This window comes from Malaclemys terrapin, chromosome 15, assembly GCF_027887155.1.
Source record: "Malaclemys terrapin pileata isolate rMalTer1 chromosome 15, rMalTer1.hap1, whole genome shotgun sequence".
NCBI classification, from domain to species: Eukaryota; Metazoa; Chordata; order Testudines; family Emydidae; genus Malaclemys; species Malaclemys terrapin.
In genome coordinates, this window is record NC_071519.1 from 1,761,618 (window position 1) to 1,780,987 (window position 19,370).

At 69.5% G+C, this 19,370-nt stretch overlaps 2 protein-coding genes across 3 annotated transcripts; one reads left to right on the forward strand and one right to left on the reverse strand.

Annotated features, from left to right (window-relative positions):
• Positions 1-25: 25 nt before the first annotated feature.
• On the forward strand, positions 26-9,252 carry PCOLCE (procollagen C-endopeptidase enhancer). 2 transcript variants are annotated; one of them, XM_054004809.1, is made up of 10 exons: positions 26-219; positions 2,276-2,384; positions 3,620-3,878; positions 4,722-4,802; positions 6,466-6,590; positions 6,720-6,856; positions 7,742-8,007; positions 8,196-8,267; positions 8,359-8,529; positions 8,989-9,252. In XM_054004809.1, the coding sequence occupies exons 1-10, from the start codon at positions 125-127 to the stop codon at positions 9,141-9,143; spliced, it is 1,470 nt and encodes a 489-aa protein (XP_053860784.1). In that variant the 5' UTR covers positions 26-124; the 3' UTR covers positions 9,144-9,252. The 2 variants fall into 2 exon arrangements, with proteins under 2 accessions (XP_053860784.1, XP_053860785.1); XM_054004810.1 differs by lacking the exon at positions 4,722-4,802.
• Positions 9,253-12,521: 3,269 nt separating this feature from the next.
• On the reverse strand, positions 12,522-19,062 carry FBXO24 (F-box protein 24). Its single transcript, XM_054005570.1, has 10 exons — positions 18,976-19,062; positions 18,077-18,172; positions 16,531-16,672; positions 15,548-15,786; positions 15,193-15,415; positions 14,729-14,887; positions 14,166-14,287; positions 13,623-13,754; positions 13,022-13,192; positions 12,522-12,842 (listed from the first exon to the last, which is right to left on the reverse strand). Exons 1-10 carry the CDS (start codon positions 19,060-19,062, stop codon positions 12,522-12,524), a joined length of 1,692 nt encoding a protein of 563 aa, XP_053861545.1.
• Between the last annotated feature and the right edge of the window lie 308 nt (positions 19,063-19,370).

Consider the following 19,370-nt stretch of genomic DNA (forward strand, 5'->3'; position numbering starts at 1 on the left):
GCCCCCCCCCCCCCCCCCGCCCCCCGGCTCGTTCCTATTAAGGCTCCGCTGATCCCGACCCGACGCTTCCCGGCCCGTCCGCTCAGGGACCAGAACCGGACCCACAACCGGACCCACCCCCAGCATGAGCCCGGCCCGGAGCCCGCTGCTACCGCTGCTGCTGCTGTGGGGCTGCGCCATGGGGCAGAGCGACCCGCCTCCCGCCCCTAACGCCACGAGGTACCACAGCCCCCCAGCTCTGCCCCACGAGTCCCTCAGCTCTCCCCTTCCCCCCACTCCCTGCCCCATAACTCCCCCCAGCCCCCAACTCCCCCTTCCCCCCACTCCCTGCCACATAACTCCCCCTGCCCCAAGGGTCGGGAGTGAGGGGCACCGGCAGAGCTGGGGGGGGGCAGGGCTGGGCTGGCAGGGGCTGTGGGTCGGGAGTGAGGGGCACCGGCAGAGCTGGGGGGGGCAGGCCTGGGCTGGCAGGGGCTGCGGGTCGGGAGTGAGGGGCACCGGCAGAGCTGGGGGGGGCAGGGCTGGGCGAGCAGGGGCTGCGGGTCGGGAGTGAGGGGCACCGGCAGAGCGGGGGGGGCTGCGGGTCGGGAGTGAGGGGCACCGGCAGAGCCGGGGGGAGCTGGGACAGGCCGGGCTCCAGCACATCTGGAAGGATTTAGCAAGCGGAGCTGAAGCTGCCAGATGCCGGGGATGAGCCAAGATCTCTGGATTCTCCGAATTCTCTTGTGGGGGAGCAACGGGGGGAGGGCCAGGCTGGGACCCCAAGGACAGGTGGGGGGAGGTGAAAACTGGATTTTTATGGTCAACAAACCAGGGGGTCAGAGGCCGGACAGAGCCGGCTCCTTCGCCCCGGGGGGACCCGACACCCTGATATTTGGGGCTTTGTCTTATATACACCCACATCCCTCCCTCCCCCGGAAAATGAGTGTGCCAGGTTTTTCACACTTGCCTCCACCTTTCCGTCCCCGTGCACCATGTCGGGCAGTGCATCCCCAGTTTCACACGCGTGTGCGAGGGTGGGGACCTGTCCTGGGGCGTGTGTGTGGGTTGAGTGTCGGGGTGATGGCGGGGGCAGGCCAGGGGCTGTCACAGGCCATGGAGGGAACACGGACCAGGCGTGTCTGTCTCAGCCCCCGCAGGGACGTGGGGGCTGCTCACTTGTCTGGAGGCCTCATGAGGCAGGATGGGCTCCGCACCCCGTCCGCGGCCTGGCCGCTCTCCCAGCCTCCGGCGCCCGGGCCAGGACAAACAGACGCTGGGTCCTGGATGCTGACATCAGCTGGCTCCTCTGCTCACCGCAGCGGGGACCAGGCCAGAGGGGAGCCCAGGCTGGGCTGGGGGGGCTGCGGGTCGGGAGTGAGGGGCACCGGCAGAGCTGGGGGGGGCAGGGCTGGGCTAGCAGGGGCTATGGGTCGGGAGTGAGGGGCACCGGCAGAGCTGGGCGGGGGGACAGGGCTGGGCTGGCAGGGGCTATGGGTCGGGAGTGAGGGGCACCGGCAGAGCTGGGGGGGGCAGGGCTGGGCTAGCAGGGGCTATGGGTCGGGAGTGAGGGGCACCGGCAGAGCTGGGCGGGGGGACAGGGCTGGGCTGGCAGGGGCTATGGGTCGGGAGTGCGGGGCACCGGCAGAGCTGGGCGGGGGGACAGGGCTGGGCTGGCAGGGGCTATGGGTCGGGAGTGCGGGGCACCGGCAGAGCTGGGCGGGGGGACAGGGCTGGGCTAGCAGGGGCTATGGGTCGGGAGTGAGGGGCACCGGCAGAGCTGGGCGGGGGGACAGGGCTGGGCTGGCAGGGGCTGCGGATCGGGAGTGAGGGGCACTGGCAGGGCTGGGGGGGCAGGGCTGGGCTGGCAGGGGCTGCGGGTCGGGAGTGAGGGGCACCGGCAGAGCTGGTGGGGGCAGGGCTGGGCTAGCAGGGGGCTGCTGATCGGGAGTGAGGGGCACCGGCAGAGCTGGGGGGGGCAGGGCTGGGCTGGCAGGGGCTGCGGTCGGGAGTGAGGGGCACCGGCAGAGCTGGGGGGGGCTGGGCTAGCAGGGGTTGCGGGTCGGGAGTGAGGGGCACCGGCAGAGCTGGGGGGGGCAGGGCTGGGCTGGCAGGGGGCTGCTGATCGGGAGTGAGGGGCACTGGCAGGGCTGGGGGGGCAGGGCTGGGCTGGCAGGGGCTGCGGGTCGGGAGTGAGGGGCACCGACAGAGCTGGGGGGGCAGGGCTGGGCTGGCAGGGGCTGCGGGTCGGGAGTGAGGGGCCCCGAGTGACTGTGACTCTGGGGGTCTCTCCCAGGCCCGTGTTCCTGTGTGGTGGGGATCACGTGGGCGACTCGGGGTATATCGCCAGCGAGGGGTTCCCCAACCACTACCCGCCCGGCAAGACCTGCACCTGGACCATCACGGTATGGAGGGGAGGGGAGGGCGATGGGGGGGCTGGGGGGAGATGGGGGTGCAGAGGAGGGGGAGGTGGGGGGAATATGGGGAGGTCGGGGGGCAGAGGAGGTGGCTGGGGGCGGATGCGGGGAGATGGGGGTGCAGAGGAGGGGGAGAGGGAGGTCGGAGGGCAGAGGAGGCAGCCGGGGGCAGATTTGGGGAGATGGGGGTGCAGAGGAGGGGAGAGGGAGGTGGGGGGATGCGGGGAGATGGGGGTGCAGAGGAGGCAGTCGGGGGCGGATTTGGGGAGATGGGGGTGCAGAGGAGGGGAGAGGGAGGTGGGGGGATGCAGGGAGGTCCGGGTGCAGAGGAGGGGGAGGGGGAGGTGGGGGGATACGAGGAGGTCGGGGGGCAGAGGAGGTGGCCGGGGGCGGATTTGGGGAGATGGGGGTGCAGAGGAGGGGGGAGGGAGGTGGGGGGATACGAGGAGGTCGGGGGGCAGAGGAGGCAGTCGGGGGCGGATTTGGGGAGATGGGGGTGCAGTGGAGGGGGAGGTGGGGGGATGCGGGGAGGTCGGGGGGCAGAGGAGGCGGCCGGGGGCGGATTTGGGGAGATGGGGGTGCAGAGGAGGGGGAGGGGGAGGTGGGGGGATACGAGGAGGTCGGGGGGCAGAGGAGGCGGCCGGGGGCAGATTTGGGGAGATGGGGGTGCAGAGGAGGGGGAGGGGGAGGTGGGGGGATGCGGGGAGGTCGGGGGCAGAGGAGGCGGCCGGGGGCGGATTTGGGGGTGCAGAGGAGGCGGCCGGGGGCAGATTTGGGGAGATGGGGGTGCAGAGGAGGAGGAGGTGGGGGGATGCGAGGAGGTCGGGGGCAGAGGAGGCGGCCGGGGGCGGATTTGGGGAGATGGGGGTGCAGAGGAGGGGGAGGTGGGGGGATATGAGGAGGTCGGGGGGCAGAGGAGGCAGTCGAGGGCGGATTTGGGGAGATGGCGGTGCAGAGGAGGGGGAGAGGGAGGTGGGGGGATACGAGGAGGTCGGGGGGCAGAGGAGGCAGTCGAGGGCGGATTTGGGGAGATGGGGGTGCAGAGGAGGGGGAGAGGGAGGTGGGGGGATGCGGGGAGGTCGGGGGCAGAGGAGGCGGCCGGGGGCGGATTTGGGGGTGCAGAGGAGGCGGCCGGGGGCAGATTTGGGGAGATGGGGGTGCAGAGGAGGGGGAGGTGGGGGGCTCTGCCTCCCCCCCAGCCGACCTGCTGTCTCCGTGCCCAGGTGCCCGAGGGCCAGGTGGTGATTCTCTCCTTCCGCGTCTTCGACCTGGAGCCGGACCCCAGCTGCCGCTACGACTCGCTGGAGGTTTTCAATGGGCACTCGGACAGTGCCCAGCGCCTGGGGCGCTTCTGCGGCACCTTCCGGCCCGGGGCCCTGCTCTCCACCGGCAACCGCATGCTGCTGCGCATGGTGACGGACGAGGGCACCGGGGGCCGCGGCTTCCTGGTCTGGTTCAGCGCCGGCCTCCCCCATGTCAACGGTGAGAGACCCCCGGACCTCCCCCGGCTGGGGGCTCCCGCGTGCTCCCCCCCAGGGGGCTGGCTGCAGAGGGACCCCCCCGATGGGTGCATGGATGCTTGATCTCCCAGGGGTTGCTGGGAGCGCGTTACCCACAATGCACCTGCACTGACGCCAGGAGCAGAGGATGCTTGGTAATCATTACCCACAATGCACCTGCACTGATGCCAGGAGCAGAGGATGCTGGGTAATCATTACCCACAATGCCCTGCACTGACGCCATGAGCAGAGAGGATGCTGGGTAATTGATACCCACAATGCACCTGCACCGAAGCCAGGAGCAGAGAGGATGCTGGGTAATTGATACCCACAATGCCCTGCCCTGATGCCAGGGGCAGAGGATGCTGGGTAATCGTTACCCACAATGCCCTGCCCTGACGCCAGGGGCAGAGGATGCTGGGTAATCGTTACCCACAATGCACCTGCCCTCATGCCAGGGGCAGAGGATGCTGGGTAATCGTTACCCACAATGCCCTGCCCTGACGCCAGGGGCAGAGGATGCTGGGTAATCGTTACCCACAATGCACCTGCCCTGATTCCAGGGGCAGAGGATGCTGGGTAATCGTTACCCACAATGCCCTGCCCTGATGCCAGGGGCAGAGGATGCTGGGTAATTGTTACCCATAATGCACCTGCCCTGACGCCAGGGGCAGAGGATGCTGGGTAATTGTTATCCACGCCAGCTCCTCCCCGGCCATTGTGACCCCCCGTGCCTGCGCCCCGTGCCTCCAGCTTGCATGGCCCCCGCCCCCACCTGCCCTCCAGCAGCTCCCCCCACCCATCCCAACCTGCGGGACTTTTGCAGGCCGGCCGCGCGGAAGGCCGAAGTGGGGCGCTAACCATATAGACTCCCGGTTGGCCGGGGAGCCCTGGCACTATTGGGATGGTGAGTATCCGGCCGCCTGCCTCCCCCCCCCGCCGGCAATGGCCCCCCCCCCGCAGGGACGGGGCGCAGAGACCAGCACCCCAGCCCTGGGGGAAAGCTGCGGCCCGGCCTGCCCAGGCTCTGCCCCCCGGGGGGCGCCATTGTGGTCAGATCGCGGCCTGGGGCAAAGGGGCTGGAGGAGCAGAGGATGCTGGGAAATCGTTACCCACAATCCCCTGCACTGACGCCAGGAGCAGAGAGGATGCTGGGAGCACGTTACCCACAATGCACCTGCACAGACCGGTGTGTGCACCCCCAGACCAGCCGCCTTCTCCCCCCAGCCTGGGATCTGACCCCCACATCGCCGTCCCATTGCTGTGTCCGGTGGGGGCCGATGGGGGGGGCTTGGCTGCTGGACAGGGCAAGAGCCCTCCCACCCCACCCCCTGCTTGTGCCCCGCCTTTCTGTCCTCCCCCCTTCCTCCCCCCCCCGCTCCCTCCAGGGTCTGTAATTACCAACCGCGGAATCCGTGGAAATTGCTGGTTTGCACAAGTCCGTCTCTCCCCTCCCCCGCTCCCGGCGCCGCTGGCCTACCCCCCTCCCCCAGGGCCAATGCCTCCAAAGTCGTGCGCTGAGCAAACACGGGCCCAGGCAGAGCGACGCCAGCTGCTTCGGGGCCTGTGGAACGTCGCCTGCCTGCCCCCGCACCACCCCAGAGCTGGCTGCACCGATGAGGGGCTCGGAGCATGTGGGGGCGTGGATCTGAGCAGGGGGGTCACAGCCCAAAGGGTCAACGTGGCAGTAGTGTGGCGATTTGCACACGGGCAGGTGGCCTTTTGGTTGTCCCGAAGTGGGTGGGTGGTTTGCACGCTCAGATGGGGGGTTGCACATCGGCCGGCAGTTTGCACGTTCACCGGTGCAGGTTTCCATTAGTGCGCATGAGATGTTTGCACCCTTGCACGTTCGCACGATGACCTGTGCCCTGTTGCGCAGGCAGGAAGGAGTTTGCACTATTGCGTGTGCTGGCAGGAGTTGCACACGAACACAGAGAGGGTTGCATGGGCAGGTGGCAGGAGACCTCCCCTTGGGCAGCGTGCCTGTGCACAGCCTTCCATGTGCACTCACAAATTGGCACACTCACATGCTCTTGCACACTAAACTTCCCTGTGCACAGTCTTCTGCTTGCACAGTGCCCTGTGTCTTTGCACACTCCAATCCCTGTGTGCACACTTGTGTATCTTGCACACCTTTCATGCACACTCACTCTTACGCTCCTTTGCAAACTGCTCTGTGCACACTCACCTATATCCGTGCACATCAGACTCATGCAGCCTTCAGATGCGTGCACACCTATTTTTGCACACTTACATGCACGTTTCCCCGTGCACAGGCTCATTCCTTTGCACACTTCCCTGTACGGCACACCTGCATTCTCCCAAGCGCACACTCGTTTGCATAATTCCTGTGCACCCCCTATAGCCTTGCACAACCAGTGAGCACACTTGCTGTGCACACTCGCCTCTCTCTTTGTACGCTCCCATCCGCTCCGCTCTGTGCCGGCGTGCTCCCTGTTAGCCCCAGGAGGTGCCCACTGGTGGGGAGGACGGGCGCTTGGAGGGTCTATGGCCCCCCCCAAGGTCTGGGTCTCCCCCTTGCTGACCCCTCACCCCCGCTTGTCTTGCAGAGCATCAGTTCTGTGGGGGGAAGCTGGAGAAGCCCCAGGGCAGCCTCAAGACCCCGAACTGGCCCGAGAGCAACTACCCGGCCGGGATCAGCTGCTCCTGGCACATCATAGCGCCCGTGGGCCAGGTACGGGGGGGGCTGGGGGTTGGGTGTCACTGTGGTGGGCGGGGCAGAGGGGAAATGTGGGGGGAGGGGCTGAGGGGGCGGGACTGAGGCACCAAGGGGGCGGGGCTGACCCTATGTCCCCCACCCCAGGTGGTGGAACTGACCTTCGGGAAGTTCGACGTGGAGGACGACACCTACTGTCGCTACGACTACGTGGCCATTTTCAACGGGGGGGCCACTGACGACTCCCGGCGCATCGGCAAGTTCTGCGGGGACCGTGCCCCCGGGTGAGCCCCCGCCCGCACCTGCCCCATTCCCCGCCCCCCTGAGCCAGCCAGTCCCTGCCCTGGGGCCGGGTGGGAGCCGACACCTCCTAGAGGGGACAGGCCCCTGCCCCATTCCCTGCCCCCCTGAGCCAGCCAGTCCCTGCCCTGGGGCTGGGTGGGAGCCGGCGCCCCTAGAGGGGACAGGCCCCTGCCCCATTCCCCACCCCCCTGAGCCAGCCAATCCCTGCCCTGGGGCCGGGTGGGAGCCGGCGCCCCCTAGAGGGGACAGGCCCCTGCCCCATTCCCCACCCCCCTGAGCCAGCCAATCCCTGCCCTGGGGCCGGGTGGGAGCCAGCGCCCCCTAGAGGGGACAGGCCCCTGCCCCATTCCCCACCCCCTGAGCCAGCCAGTCCCCGCCCTGGGGCCGGGTGGGAGCCAGCGCCCCCTAGAGGGGACAGGCCCCTGCCCCATTCCCCGCCCCCCCTGAGCCAGCCAATCCCTGCCCTGGGGCCGGGTGGGAGCCAGCACCCCCTAGAGGGGACAGGCCCCTGCCCCATTCCCCGCCCCCCTGAGCCAGCCAGTCCCTGCCCTGGGGCCGGGGGGGAGCCAGCGCCCCCTAGAGGGGACAGGCCCCTGCCCCATTCCCTGCCCCCCTGAGCCAGCCAGTCCCTGCCCTGGGGCCGGGTGGGAGCCAGCGCCCCCTAGAGGGGACAGGCCCCTGCCCCATTCCCCGCCCCCCTGAGCCAGCCAATCCCTGCCCTGGGGCCGGGTGGGAGCCAGCGCCCCCTAGAGGGGACAGGCCCCTGCCCCATTCCCCACCCCGCTGAGCCAGCCAGTCCCCGCCCTGGGCCGGGTGGGGGCCGGTGCCGGGCGCAGGAGGGTTTTTCTCACCCGTTTCCCCCACAGCCCTATCTACTCGGAAGGCAGCGAGCTGCTGGTTCAGTTCGTGTCGGATCTCAGCGTCACGGCCGACGGCTTCGCCGCCTCCTACGCCATCAAGAGCCCCTCGGAGGCGACCGATAAGGCCACGAAACCAGCCCCCGGGATCTTCCCCGGCTCCAAACCGGGCCAGGCCGGCACCAAGCCCTCCGGGAAACCGAAACCGGCGCCCGAACCCAAACCCACCGTCCGGGCCCCGCCCACAGCCGAGCCACCCAGCGCCCAGACGCCGGGTAAGATGGGCCCCTGCGAACCCGGCCCTCCACCCAGCCCCCCTACCAGTGCCCCCCACTCTCGACCCACAGCCCCTGCTAGCCCAGCCCTGCGGTCCTTGGGCTGCGTGATTTGTAGGAGGGAGTATTTGAGCTGGGGGGAAGCTGCCCCCCCCAGGCTGAGCACTAAACCCCTCTTCTCCCCCCAGCCAAGGTTGAGTGCCCCCAGAAATGCCGCCGGTCGGGAAGTCTGCAGACCCACTTCTGTGCCAACGACTTTGGTAAGAGTCCCAGGAGTCGGGGGAGGGGGGGTTCCCCTGACTCTGGGGCAAGTGCCCCGAAGGACTCACCCCCCTGTGCCCTGCCTCACAGTTATCACCGGCACCGTGAAAACCGCCGTGCGAGGGGCCGGCGACCGGGTCACAGCCACTGTCTCGCTCCTCAACACCTACAAGACCGGAGCCCTCAGCCTGCCCCAGGCCGAGAAAGGGGCCACCCTACGCCTGGAGGTCCCCTGCCGCCAGTGCCCCACCCTGAAGAAAGGTGAGCGAGCTGCGGGCTGGGCCATGGGGAGCCCCGTCCCAGAGGTGGGTGCATCTCAGCGCTGGGCGAGGGGTCCCCGTGTAACCGGCCGCCCTGCCCCAGAGGTGGGCGCGTCTGAGTGCTGGGCGAGGCGTCCCCGGGTAACCAGCCGCCCCGCCCCAGAGGTGGCTGCATCTCAGCGCCGAGCGAGGGGTCCCTGGGTAACTGGCTGCCCCGCCCCAGAGGTGGGTGCATCTCAGCGCCGGGCGAGGGGTCCCCAGGTAACTGGCCGCCCCGCCCCAGAGGTGGGCGCGTCTCAGCGCCGGGCAAGGGGTCCCCGGGTAACCGGTCGCCCCGCTCCAGAGGTGGGCGCATCTCAGAGCTGGGCGAGGGGTCCCCACGTAACCGGCTGCCCCACCCCAGAGGTGGGCGCATCTCCCATCTCTCGTGATTGTCTCTGTCTCTCCCCCACCCCCTCAGGTTCCAGCTACATCTTCATGGGCCGGGTGGACGCCGAGGGGGTTGGCAAATTGTCCCCCAAGAGCTTCGTGGTCCCGTATCGGCAGCAGCAGCACCAGATCCTCACCACTCTCAGCAAGCGGCCGTGCGGGGGGGCGCCGAAGAAGAACGCTTGAGCCCAGGGGTGTGTGTGGGGGGGTGTCCTGTCGCACCCCTCCCCCCCACCACCCGCCCCAGCCCCCCCGAAGCCGGCTCCATGTATCCAATAAAGGAGCAAACCGGCCATTCCCCCTGCGGCGTGATATTGGGGGGGACACACTCCTGCCCTGCAGTCCCGCCCCCCCTTCGCACGGCAGAATCCTCGTACAAATTGCACAAGCGCGAGCCATTATGGCGCAACTCCCATGGGCCAGGGCAGAGATCCGGGCCTGGCACTGCCCCCCCCCGCTCTAACCAGCCCCCACCCCACTCCCAGAGCCAGGGAAAGAACCAGGAGTCCTGGCTCCCAGCCCCCCTGCTCTAACCACCAGCCCCCACTCCCCTCCCAGAGCCGCGGAGAGAACCCAGGAGTCCTGGATCCCAGCCCCCCTCTGCTATGACCCACCAGCCTCCACCCCCCTCCCAGAGCTGGGGAGAGAACCCAGGAGTCCTGGCTCCCAGCCCCCCTCTGCTCTGACCCACCAACCCCCGCTCCTCTCCCAGAGCTGGGGAGAGAACCCAGGAGTCCTGGCTCCCAGCCCGCCCTGCTCTAACCCACCAGCCTCCGCTCCCCTCCCAGAGCTGGGGAGAGAACCCAGGAGTCCTGGCTCCCAGCCCCCCTCTGCTCTGACCCACCAGCCCCCACCCCCCTCCCAGAGCTGGGGAGAGAACCCAGGAGTCCTGGCTCCCAGCCCCCCCTGCTCTAACCACCAGCCCCCCCTCCCCTCCCAGAGCCGGGGAGAGAACCCAGGAGTCCTGGCTCCCAGCTCCCCCTGCTCTAACCACCAGCCCCACCTCCCCTCCCAGAGCCGGGGAGAGAACCCAGGAGTCCTGGCTCCCAGCCCCCCTCTGCTCTGACCCACCAACCCCCACTCCCCTCCCAGAGCCGGGGAGAGAACCCAGGAGTCCTGGCTCCCAGCCCGCCCTGCTCTAACCCACCAGCCTCCGCTCCCCTCCCAGAGCTGGGGAGAGAACCCAGGAGTCCTGGCTCCCAGCCCCCCCTGCTCTAACCACCAGCCCCACCTCCCCTCCCAGAGCCGGGGAGAGAACCCAGGAGTCCTGGCTCCCAGCCCCCCCTGCTCTAACCACCAGCCCCACCTCCCCTCCCAGAGCTGGGGAGAGAACCCAGGAGTCCTGGCTCCCAGCCCCACTCTGAGGCACCCACTTGGTTCAGGGTTGGGGTGAGCTGGTTCCATGCGCCCCCTGGTGGCTGTCCCAGGGTTTGTCCCGGACCCCACTCTGGGCTCCTGGCCCCTGTACCGCTCCTGGGTGGGGATCAGGGCCGGGGCCGAGGCTGCCCGGCCTAGGAGCACGAGGAGGGGTGAATGCGGGCCTGGCCGGGGATGGATTTGCTCCAGATTCGCTCTAGCTCCATGCGGGGGTGGCTCTGGGTCCGGAGTCACGTCAGAGCAGAGCCTCCTTTCCAATCACCCTGCGTTCTGGTCCGCTGGGGCTTCATGCCAGAGTCACTCTGGATTCACTCTGCACCCAGAGCGGCCAACGTGAAACGAGGGTCTGGGTTCAGGGCTGGGGCAGTTCGGGAGGGGGGCCACGTCCTCCCTGCCGGAGGATCCTGGGGTGGGGGAATCCTGTATCCCCCCCACTCTATCACCCAGCCCCCCAGTGTACATACCCCCTCCCCCCCCGGCAGTTCACCCCCTTCATTGGCCCCCAGCCCGGACCTGCAGGGACCCTGGGGGGGGGGGGTCAGGGTGGGAGTGAGGGGCACCGGCAGAGCTGGGGGGGCTGCAGGTCGGGAGTGAGGTGTCCCGTGCTCCCTCCCCCAGCCAGGCCCAGTGTCTGTCCCCCACACTGGCCCAGTAGCCCAAGGGGAACCTGCAGGAGCCCGGGGGGGGGTCCCGTTTCCTCCATGTCCTAGGGGATCACAGTCACTCCGCAGGGTCTGTCTTCCCCCCCGTTGTACAGGGGTCCCAGCTCTTATGGGGGGGCCCTGTGCCCTGAACCTATGGGGCACCACGGGGGGGGTCGCGTCCCCTTTAAGCCTGGGCGTGGGGGAGGGGGATGGAACGTCTGGCGGGGCGGGGCTGGAGCTGCGCGGGGGGAGGGATTAGAACGTTGAAGACCCGGGGGCGGGGCTTCGGGTCCCGATCAGCTGGCGGGAGGGGGCGGAGCCTGGAGTCTCGCCTCAGTCCCCTCCCCCACCCCACCCCACCCCGGCTTCTAACCGAGGGGGGGGGCACACGGAGGAGGAGGGAGTTGGCCTGGGTCCCCCCCCCCGCCACCCCTCATCTTCCCAGGTGCACTGACCCTAAGGTGACGAGAACCCCCCCCCCCCGCAAGCTCCGATCACCCCCCCCGGCACCCTCTCCTCTGCAAGCAGCCCCCCCCATCGCTCTCCTCCCCTCCCTTATATCCAGCCAGCGCTGCACCCCCCCCCCGAACCTGCCCCCCATATCTCCTACCTCTGAGCCCCCCCCACTCCTCAGGAATCTGCCCCCCATATCCCCTGCCTCCTCTCCCGTCTCAGCTCATCCCCCCCTCCAGCCCCACCAGGACCAGAGCTGATACAGCCGGGGCACCCCTGGGACCTGCCAGATCCCAGGGAGGCCCCAGCCGAGGGGCAGCCCCAGCCCCCCCCATGCAGTGCGAACAAAGTGGGATGTCCCCCCCCCGAATCGCTCCTGGAGCTGGACACACAGACACGCCAGATCCATTCCCTCCGCCCCCGCCCAGCCTGGATCCGGGAGGGTCCCCGCTGCACCCCTTCTCCTGCCCGCCGGAGAGCTACGGCCAGCAGCCTGGCCCATCTCTTCAGCCCCATGTCGGGGCCGGAGATCGGCTTCTTGGTGGACCACAGGGCCACCGGCGCAGAGGCCGTGGGCTCCTCGCTGGCTGCTATGCCCGGCGGCTGGCTCGAGGCCTTTGGCACCTGGCCGAGCCCCGGTGTCCGATCCGCCGGGGCTGTCTTCCTGCTCCCCAGCCCCATCTTCAGCCGGCTGGGTGGGCCCGGGCCCCCCTGTCCCACGTCAGGCTGCTGGCCTCGGTCCTCACCATGGCCAAGATCCTGGGGCCCACTTCACCGTCTGGGGCCAGAGCTGGGCATGACCGGGGACAAGGAGGGGGCACCCCCCGCCCCCGCCTTCCTCTCCACTCTCGGGGCGATGCTGGCCCTGCTGGGCTGGTTCGGCCTCCGGGATGGGACCTGGCCTGGGGGGCGGAGGTACCAGGCAAGCTAGGCCGTGGGTCTTCCCCGGGGGTCCTGCCACCCCCAGACCATGCCGCCGGCTTCTCCTCTGGGGCTTTATTCATTCCCAATTGTAGCGTGTGCGTCCGTCAATCGCGGTCCATGATTGGGGGGACTCGGGGGTGGGGCGCGGAGGGGTTCCGGGGGGCCTCTAGCTGCAGGCCGGGGGACTGTGGGGCCGGGCCGAGTGCCGGATGAGCTCCAGCGCCTCCCACAGGAAGTCCTTCTGGCAGGGGGGCAGGGGCAGGGCCCCCACGGCCTCCCTCACCTTGGCCAGCCGCCCGGCCAGCGTGGGGCAGCCCTGCAGCTGGTTGAGGTACTGCTCGCATGCCTGGGCCCCCGGGCTCTCCGGCGGGGGGGGCGCTCGGCTGGGGGGCAGCTCGCGGTACGCCGGCCCCCCCTCGATGTCGTGGCTGGACAGCAGGTAGAGGCACTCTCGGGTGGAGCAGAGGCGGCTGGCGCAGAGCGGGACCTGCCGGGGAGCCGGAGAGAGGGGGGGGAATGCGGCTGGCTCTGGGGCGGGGCGGCCGGTTCCCCAGCGACCCCTTGCCCGGCGCTGAGATGCACCCACCTCTGGGGCGGGGCTGTGGTTGGTGCCAGGCTCTGCCCCCGCCCCCCATGCGGCTGACTCTGGCGCGGGGCCCCTCTCACCTTGACCTGCAGCTTGACGAAGGTGGCGCTGCCCTTGGGCCAGCCGGGCAGTCGCCCCCCAGCCCCACAGCCGCAGCCCAGCACGGCCTGGCCCAGCTCCCGGCTCCGCAGCAGGGCCAGCGAGTGATTCAGGCCGCACCAGACGTCCAGGGGGCACTTGAGGCCTTGAACCTGCCGGGGCGGGCGGAGATGCCAAGTCATGGGGGGGCCCCAAGATGGGGCAGGGGAATTGTCGGAGGTTCGGGGGTGTCTGGGGAGGACATTGGGGGCCTGTTTTAGGTGCCTGGGGAATGGGAGGCTGCCTGGAAGCCGCTAGATGTGGGGGGGGGGAGCTTGGGGGCTGCGGGGGGTTGCAGGATGGGGGCCGGGGGACTTAGGGGCTGGGGGGCCCGGAGGGGTGCAGGATGGGGGCCCGGAGGGGTGCAGGATGGGGGCCCGGAGGGGACCGGAGGGGTGCAGGATGGGGGCCGGGGGGCTTAGGGGCTGGGGGGCCCGGAGAGGTGCAGGATGGGGACCCGGAGGGGTGCAGGACGGGGGCCGGGGGGGACCGGAGGGGTGCAGGATGGGGGCTTGGGGGCCAGGGGGGCTCCGGGGCTCTCACCAGCGTGGGCTCCCCGCGGTCGATCTTGTCCCCGGTGCCGAGCTGCCCGTACCGGTTGCTGCCCTGCATGAAGAGCCGCCCGAACTCATCCAGCAGCCCCAGGTGGTTGTAGCCGAGGGCGCAGGACACGACCTGGGGGGCAGGGCAGGGTCAGGGGGCACCCGGGGCAAGGGGCACCCCCCCTCGTCCCTGCCCCCCCAAACAGGACTCCCGGACCCATCCCCCACCCCTGGAGGCTTCCCCAGAGAACCACCCCGTCACCCCAAAATCAGGGCCCCGGACCCCCAATCCCCCCAGCACCCCCCGTCCCTGCCCGAGCTCCCCCCGAGCCCGCCAATCCCAGCGGCCCTGCCCGAGCCCCCCAGCACCCCCCAGCCCTGCCCGAGCTCCCCCCGAGCCCCCCAATCCCCCCGGCCCTGCCTGAGGCCCCCAGCACCCCCCGGCCCTGCCCGAGCCCCCCAGCACCCCCCGGCCCTGCCCGAGCTCCCCCCGAGCCCCCCAATCCCCCCAGCACCCCCCGGCCCCCCAATCCCCACAGCTCACCTTGGCAGGCAGGCCCAGGGCCAGCGGCATCTGCAGATCCAGGGGGTCGAAGGCGTGAAGGGTCCCGAAGAGGTCGCGATAGACGCCAGGCGCGTGGACCTCGAAATACACGGCCCCCTTGTCTGGGAGAGGGGGGGTCACAGCGGGGGGGCGGTCAGACCGGAGAGACGCCCCCACAGTCGGGAGCAAAGCGGAGGGGTGCTGCGGGTCAGGAGTGAGGGGCACTCGGGGGGCTGTGGGTTGGGGGTCACATTGCGCAGGGGACTGTGGGTCAGAATATGGGCAGTTGGGGGGCTGCAGGCTGGGGGTCACACTGCATGGGGGCCCCGTAGCGGTGAGGAAGGTGGCGCTGCTCTGGTTGGAGGTCATGGCCCGCACGCGAGGTGGGGCTGCGGGACGGGAGGAGGGGTACGTGGGGGTTGGGGGGCGCCCCACGGGGCCCCGTACCGGTGAGGAAGGCGGCGCTGCTCTGGTTGGAGGTCATGGCCCGCACGGCGAGGTGGGGCTGCGGGACGGGAGGAGGGGTACGTGGGGGTTGGGGGGCGCCCCACGGGGCCCCGTACCGGTGAGGAAGGCGGCGCTGCTCTGGTTGGAGGTCATGGCCCGCACGGCGAGGTGGGGCAGGCACCGGGACACCTTGCGCAGGGCGAGCTGCACCGTGTAGGAGCGCGGCTGGTCCAGCTGTGTCTCGTTCACCAGGAGACTGTAAATCTTTCCTTCCTCTGCTGAGACACGGGGGGTCAGGGTGGGCACCAGGGGGGGGTCAGGGCAGGGAATCGGTGACGCCTCCGGGCCCCGCAGCTCCCCCGTCTCCCGCCCCCTTGGCTATGGGGCACCCCCTTGTGACGAATTCCCACCACCGCAGTATTGGTGCGGCACACAGGGAAACTGAGGCACGCCCAGTATTAATCCAGGACATGCCACAGAACCAGAGGAATAACCCCCCCACACACACACTGCCCGCTCCATCTCCTGCCCCTCTCCTCCAGCCCTTGGCTATGGGGTGCCCCCTGTGCTCGCCAGGCACCTGTCAGCAGCAACAGTGCCCGCTCTGTCTCCTGCCCCACGAGCACCAGCTGCCGGAACCGCATGGCGGCGTGGAACGTCATCTTGAAGACCCGCTGCCCGCTGGACTGGAGATAGACCTCCACGCAGTCGCACACCCGCCCAGCGCCCGCCGCCGACTCCCGCGCTGCCAGCACGTACACGTACTTCCGGTACCCGGCGTCGCTCCGGGGGTCCGTGGTGAACTGTGTGGGGGGAAAGGGACAGTGCCGCTGTGGGGGCAGGACTGGCTGGCTACCGGGGGGTGGGGAATGGGGTTGAGAATGATCCCACTTCTGCCACCAGCGGTGGGCGGCGGAGGGGGGACAGACGCTCACGTCCTTGGCGCTCCGGCACAGCACCACGCAGCGGCAGGCCCGTTTCCACTGGAGGTGGCCTGGGGCCGAGGAGACCAGCGCGTTGCGGAGGAAGAAGAGGGTCCCACCGTGGTCCAGGACGAAGACGTGCTCCTTGGTGGGCAGGAACTTGCTGTAGCCGTGGGACAGCAGCGGGGCCACTGACTTGCTCAGGTAGCGCCGGCGGCCCCCGAAGGTCTGGAAGTACAGGCCCTTGGTGTCTGGGGGGGACGGGGACAAAATCAGGGGGTGGAGTCAGTGGGGGGTAGATACTGAGTAAGCCCCGCCCCTTGTGTGAAGCAGCACCCCTCCCTCGTGCAAGCTCTGCCCTCCCTTGTGTGAGCCCCATCCTCACTCGTGCAAGCCCTGCCCTGCCTTATGTGAGCCCCACCCCTCACTCGTGTGAAGTAGCACCCTCCTTTGTGCGAGCCCCGCCCATCCCTTGTGAGAGTCTCGGCCCTCCCCCATGCGAGCCCCGCCTCTCCCTCATGTGAGCCCCATCCTCCCTTGTGCGAGCCCTGCCCTGCCCCGTGTGAGCCCCGCCCTTCTCTTGTGAGAGTCTCGTCCCTTCCTGGTGCGAGCCCCACTTTTCCCTCATGTGAGCCCCATCCTCCCTTGTGCAAGCCCTGCCCTGCCCTGTGAGAGCCCCACCCCTCACTCGTGTGAAGCAGCACCCTCCCTAATGCGAGCCCCGCCCCTTCCTTGGGAGAGTCTCGGCCCTCCCTCTTGCGAGGCCCGCCTCTCCCTCATGTGAGCCCCATCCACCCTAGTGCAAGCCCTGCCCTGCCCCGTGAGAGCCCCACCCCTCACTCATGTGAAGCAGCACCCTCCCTCATGTGAGCCCCGCCCCTTCCTGGTGCGAGCCCCGCCCCTCCCTTGTGAGAGTCTCGCCCCTCCCTTGTGCGGCGGCCGATACTGACAGTTGAGGATGGCGGCTCTCTTCCAGGGGCGGGCGCCGGCCGTGCCCTCCTGGCGGAGCCGGGGGCAGAGCCGGCGGCAGACCCGGCGCCAGACGCCCTCGCTGTCGCACGCCTGGCGCAGGTAGCGGCACGTCTGGCCCAGGGCCACCGCGTCCCGCACTGGCAGGAAGGAGACAATGTGATCCAGCTGCGGGAAGAGAGGAGGGGGCAGGACCCCCAGAGTGACCCCTGGCGTAGGGCCCTCTGGTGTGTACGGACCCGGCCCTCTGGGCTATACAGACCCAGCCCCCCGGGTATAGAGACCTCTGGGCTGTACGGACCCAGCCCCCCGGGTATAGAGACCTCTGGGCTATACAGACCCAGCCCCCTGGGTATAGAGACCTCTGGGCTATACAGACCAGCCCCCCGAGTATAGAGACCTCTGGGCTGTACGGACCCAGCCCCCCGAGTATAGAGACCTCTGGGCTATACAGACCCAGCCCCCCGGGTATAGAGACCTCTGGGCTGTACGGACCCAGCCCCCCGGGTATAGAGACCTCTGGGCTATACAGACCCAGCCCCCTGGGTATAGAGACCTCTGGGCTATACAGACCAGCCCCCCGAGTATAGAGACCTCTGGGCTGTACGGACCCAGCCCCCCGAGTATAGAGACCTCTGGGCTATACAGACCAGCCCCCCGGGTATAGAGACCTCTGGGCTGTACGGACCAGCCCCCCGGGTATAGAGACCTCTGGGCTGTACGGACCAGCCCCCCGAGTATAGAGACCTCTGGGCTGTACGGACCCAGCCCCCCGGGTATAGAGACCTCTGGGCTATACAGACCCAGCCCCCTGGGTATAGAGACCTCTGGGCTATACAGACCAGCCACCCGAGTATAGAGACCTCTGGGCTGTACGGACCAGCCCCCCGGGTATAGAGACCTCTGGGCTGTACGGACCCAGGCCCCAGGTATAGAGACCTCTGGGCTATACAGACCAGCCCCCCGGTATAGAGACCTCTGGGCTGTACGGACCCAGCCCCCCGGGTATAGAGACCTCTGGGCTATACAGACCAGCCCCCCGGGTATAGAGACCTCTGGGCTATACAGACCAGCCCCCCGGGTATAGAGACCTCTGGGCTATACAGACCAGCCCCCCGGGTATAGAGACCTCTGGGCTGTACGGACCCAGCCCCCCGGGTATAGAGACCTCTGGGCTGTACAGACCAGCCCCCCGGGTATAGAGACCTCTGGGCTATACAGACCAGCCCCCCGGGTATAGAGACCTCTGGGCTGTACGGACCCAGCCCCCTGGGTATAGGGCCCGCTGGGCTATATGGACCCAGGCCCCAGGTATAGGGCCTGCTGGGCTATATGGACCTAGCCCCCAGGTATAGGGCCCGCTGGGCTATATGGACCTAGCCCCCAGGTATAGGGCCTGCTGGGCTATATGGACCTAGCCCCCAGGTATAGGGCCCTCTGGGCTATACGAACCCAGCCCCCCGGGTATAGAGACTTCTGGGCTATACGGACCCAGCCCCCCAGGTATATGGGCCGCTGGGCTATACGGCCCCATGGCTCTAGCCCCCCAGCCCGCCCTGTGTGCTGACTCACCAGTTCTGGGGGGAGGCACAGGATGGGGGCTGAGCCCCCCGGGTCCGTCTTACCCTCAGTGCCCCCCAACCCCTGGCTGCAGCGCGGGCGCTTGGCCTGTGGGGGGAAGGGCAGAGGGGGAGTGGGGTTGGGCGGGGGATGGGGCCTGTGCCCCCCACCCCAAGGTGCTGAGCCTCTGCCCCATGGCCACCTGCCAGCCCCATATGCCTCCAGCCACCTGCCCCATGGCACCCTCTGTGCTCCCCGCCTCCCCACAGCATCTTCCCGCCCACCCCTGCCCCACAGCACCCCCTGCTGACCCCCAGCCGCACAGCGCCCCCTCCTGAGCCCCCCGCCCCTCCCCTGCCCCACGGCACCACCTGCTGAGCCTCCTGCCCCATCTCCTGCCCCACGTGCCTCCTGCTGAGCCTTCCGCCCCACCCCCTCCCCACAGCGCCCCCTTCTGAGGCCCCTGCCCCACCCCTGCCTCACACACCCCCTGCTGACCCCCAGCCCCACAGCGCCCCCTCCTGAGCCCCCCATCCCACCCCCTACCCCACAGCGCCCCCTCCTGAGCCTCCCGCCCCACCCCCTGCCCCACGTGCCCCCTGCTGAGCCCCCCATCCCACCCCCTGCCCCACAGCGCCCCCTCCTGAGCCTCCTGCACCACCTCCTGCCCCACGTGCCTCCTGCTGAGCCTTCCGCCCCACCCCCTCCCCACAGCGTCCCCTTCTGCGGCCCCTGCCCCACCCCTGCCTCACACACCCCCTGCTGACCCCCAGCCCCACAGCGCCCCCTCCTGAGCCCCCGTCCCACTCCCTGCCCCACAGCACCCCCTGATGAGCCCCCTGCCGCCCCCTGCTGAGTCCTGCCGGGTGCCCCACACCGCCCCCGCAGTGCTGCCCCCCCGGGCCGCTCACCCCCACGACTTCGTCACCCCCCGAGAGCCGGGAGCCGCGCTGGAGCCGCCGCCGTCTCTGCCGCCTCGCGGTGCGTCGGTCACCCATCCCTGCCCGCGCCCCCGGCGCCCAGCTCCGCCCACTGGGCAGACGCTGCAGCGACCCACAGCGCTGCCCCCAGCGTGGCCAGAGCGGCCCCTGCCCGGCCCGCCTGGCTCCCCGGGACATGGCTCTGTGAGCTGGCACCCGCCCCACGGCTTCACAGAGCCTGGCGCCAGGGTGACGGGCTCTGACCTCATGTCCGGGCACTGTGACCTCGGGCCAGGCCCCACTGCCTGGGCACCGCCCCACAGCGCCCCACTGGGGCATCGGGCCAGGCCTTGCTCCCTGGGCATCGCCCCACAGCGCCCCACTGT

Coding starts and splice junctions, on each gene's coding strand:
- PCOLCE (XM_054004809.1), top strand. CDS start 125: ATGAGCCCGGCCCGGAGCCCGCTGCTACCGCTGCTGCTGCTGTGGGGC. Junction 220..2,275: donor CCCGCCCCTAACGCCACGAG/GTACCACAGCCC, acceptor GGTCTCTCCCAG/GCCCGTGTTCCTGTGTGGTG. Junction 4,803..6,465: donor GCCCTGGCACTATTGGGATG/GTGAGTATCCGG, acceptor CTTGTCTTGCAG/AGCATCAGTTCTGTGGGGGG.
- FBXO24 (XM_054005570.1), bottom strand. CDS start 19,062: ATGGGTGACCGACGCACCGCGAGGCGGCAGAGACGGCGGCGGCTCCAG. Junction 18,173..18,975: donor GGGGTGACGAAGTCGTGGGG/GTGAGCGGCCCG, acceptor TTCCCCCCACAG/GCCAAGCGCCCGCGCTGCAG. Junction 14,288..14,728: donor CAGCGCCGCCTTCCTCACCG/GTACGGGGCCCC, acceptor CCCCTCTCCCAG/ACAAGGGGGCCGTGTATTTC.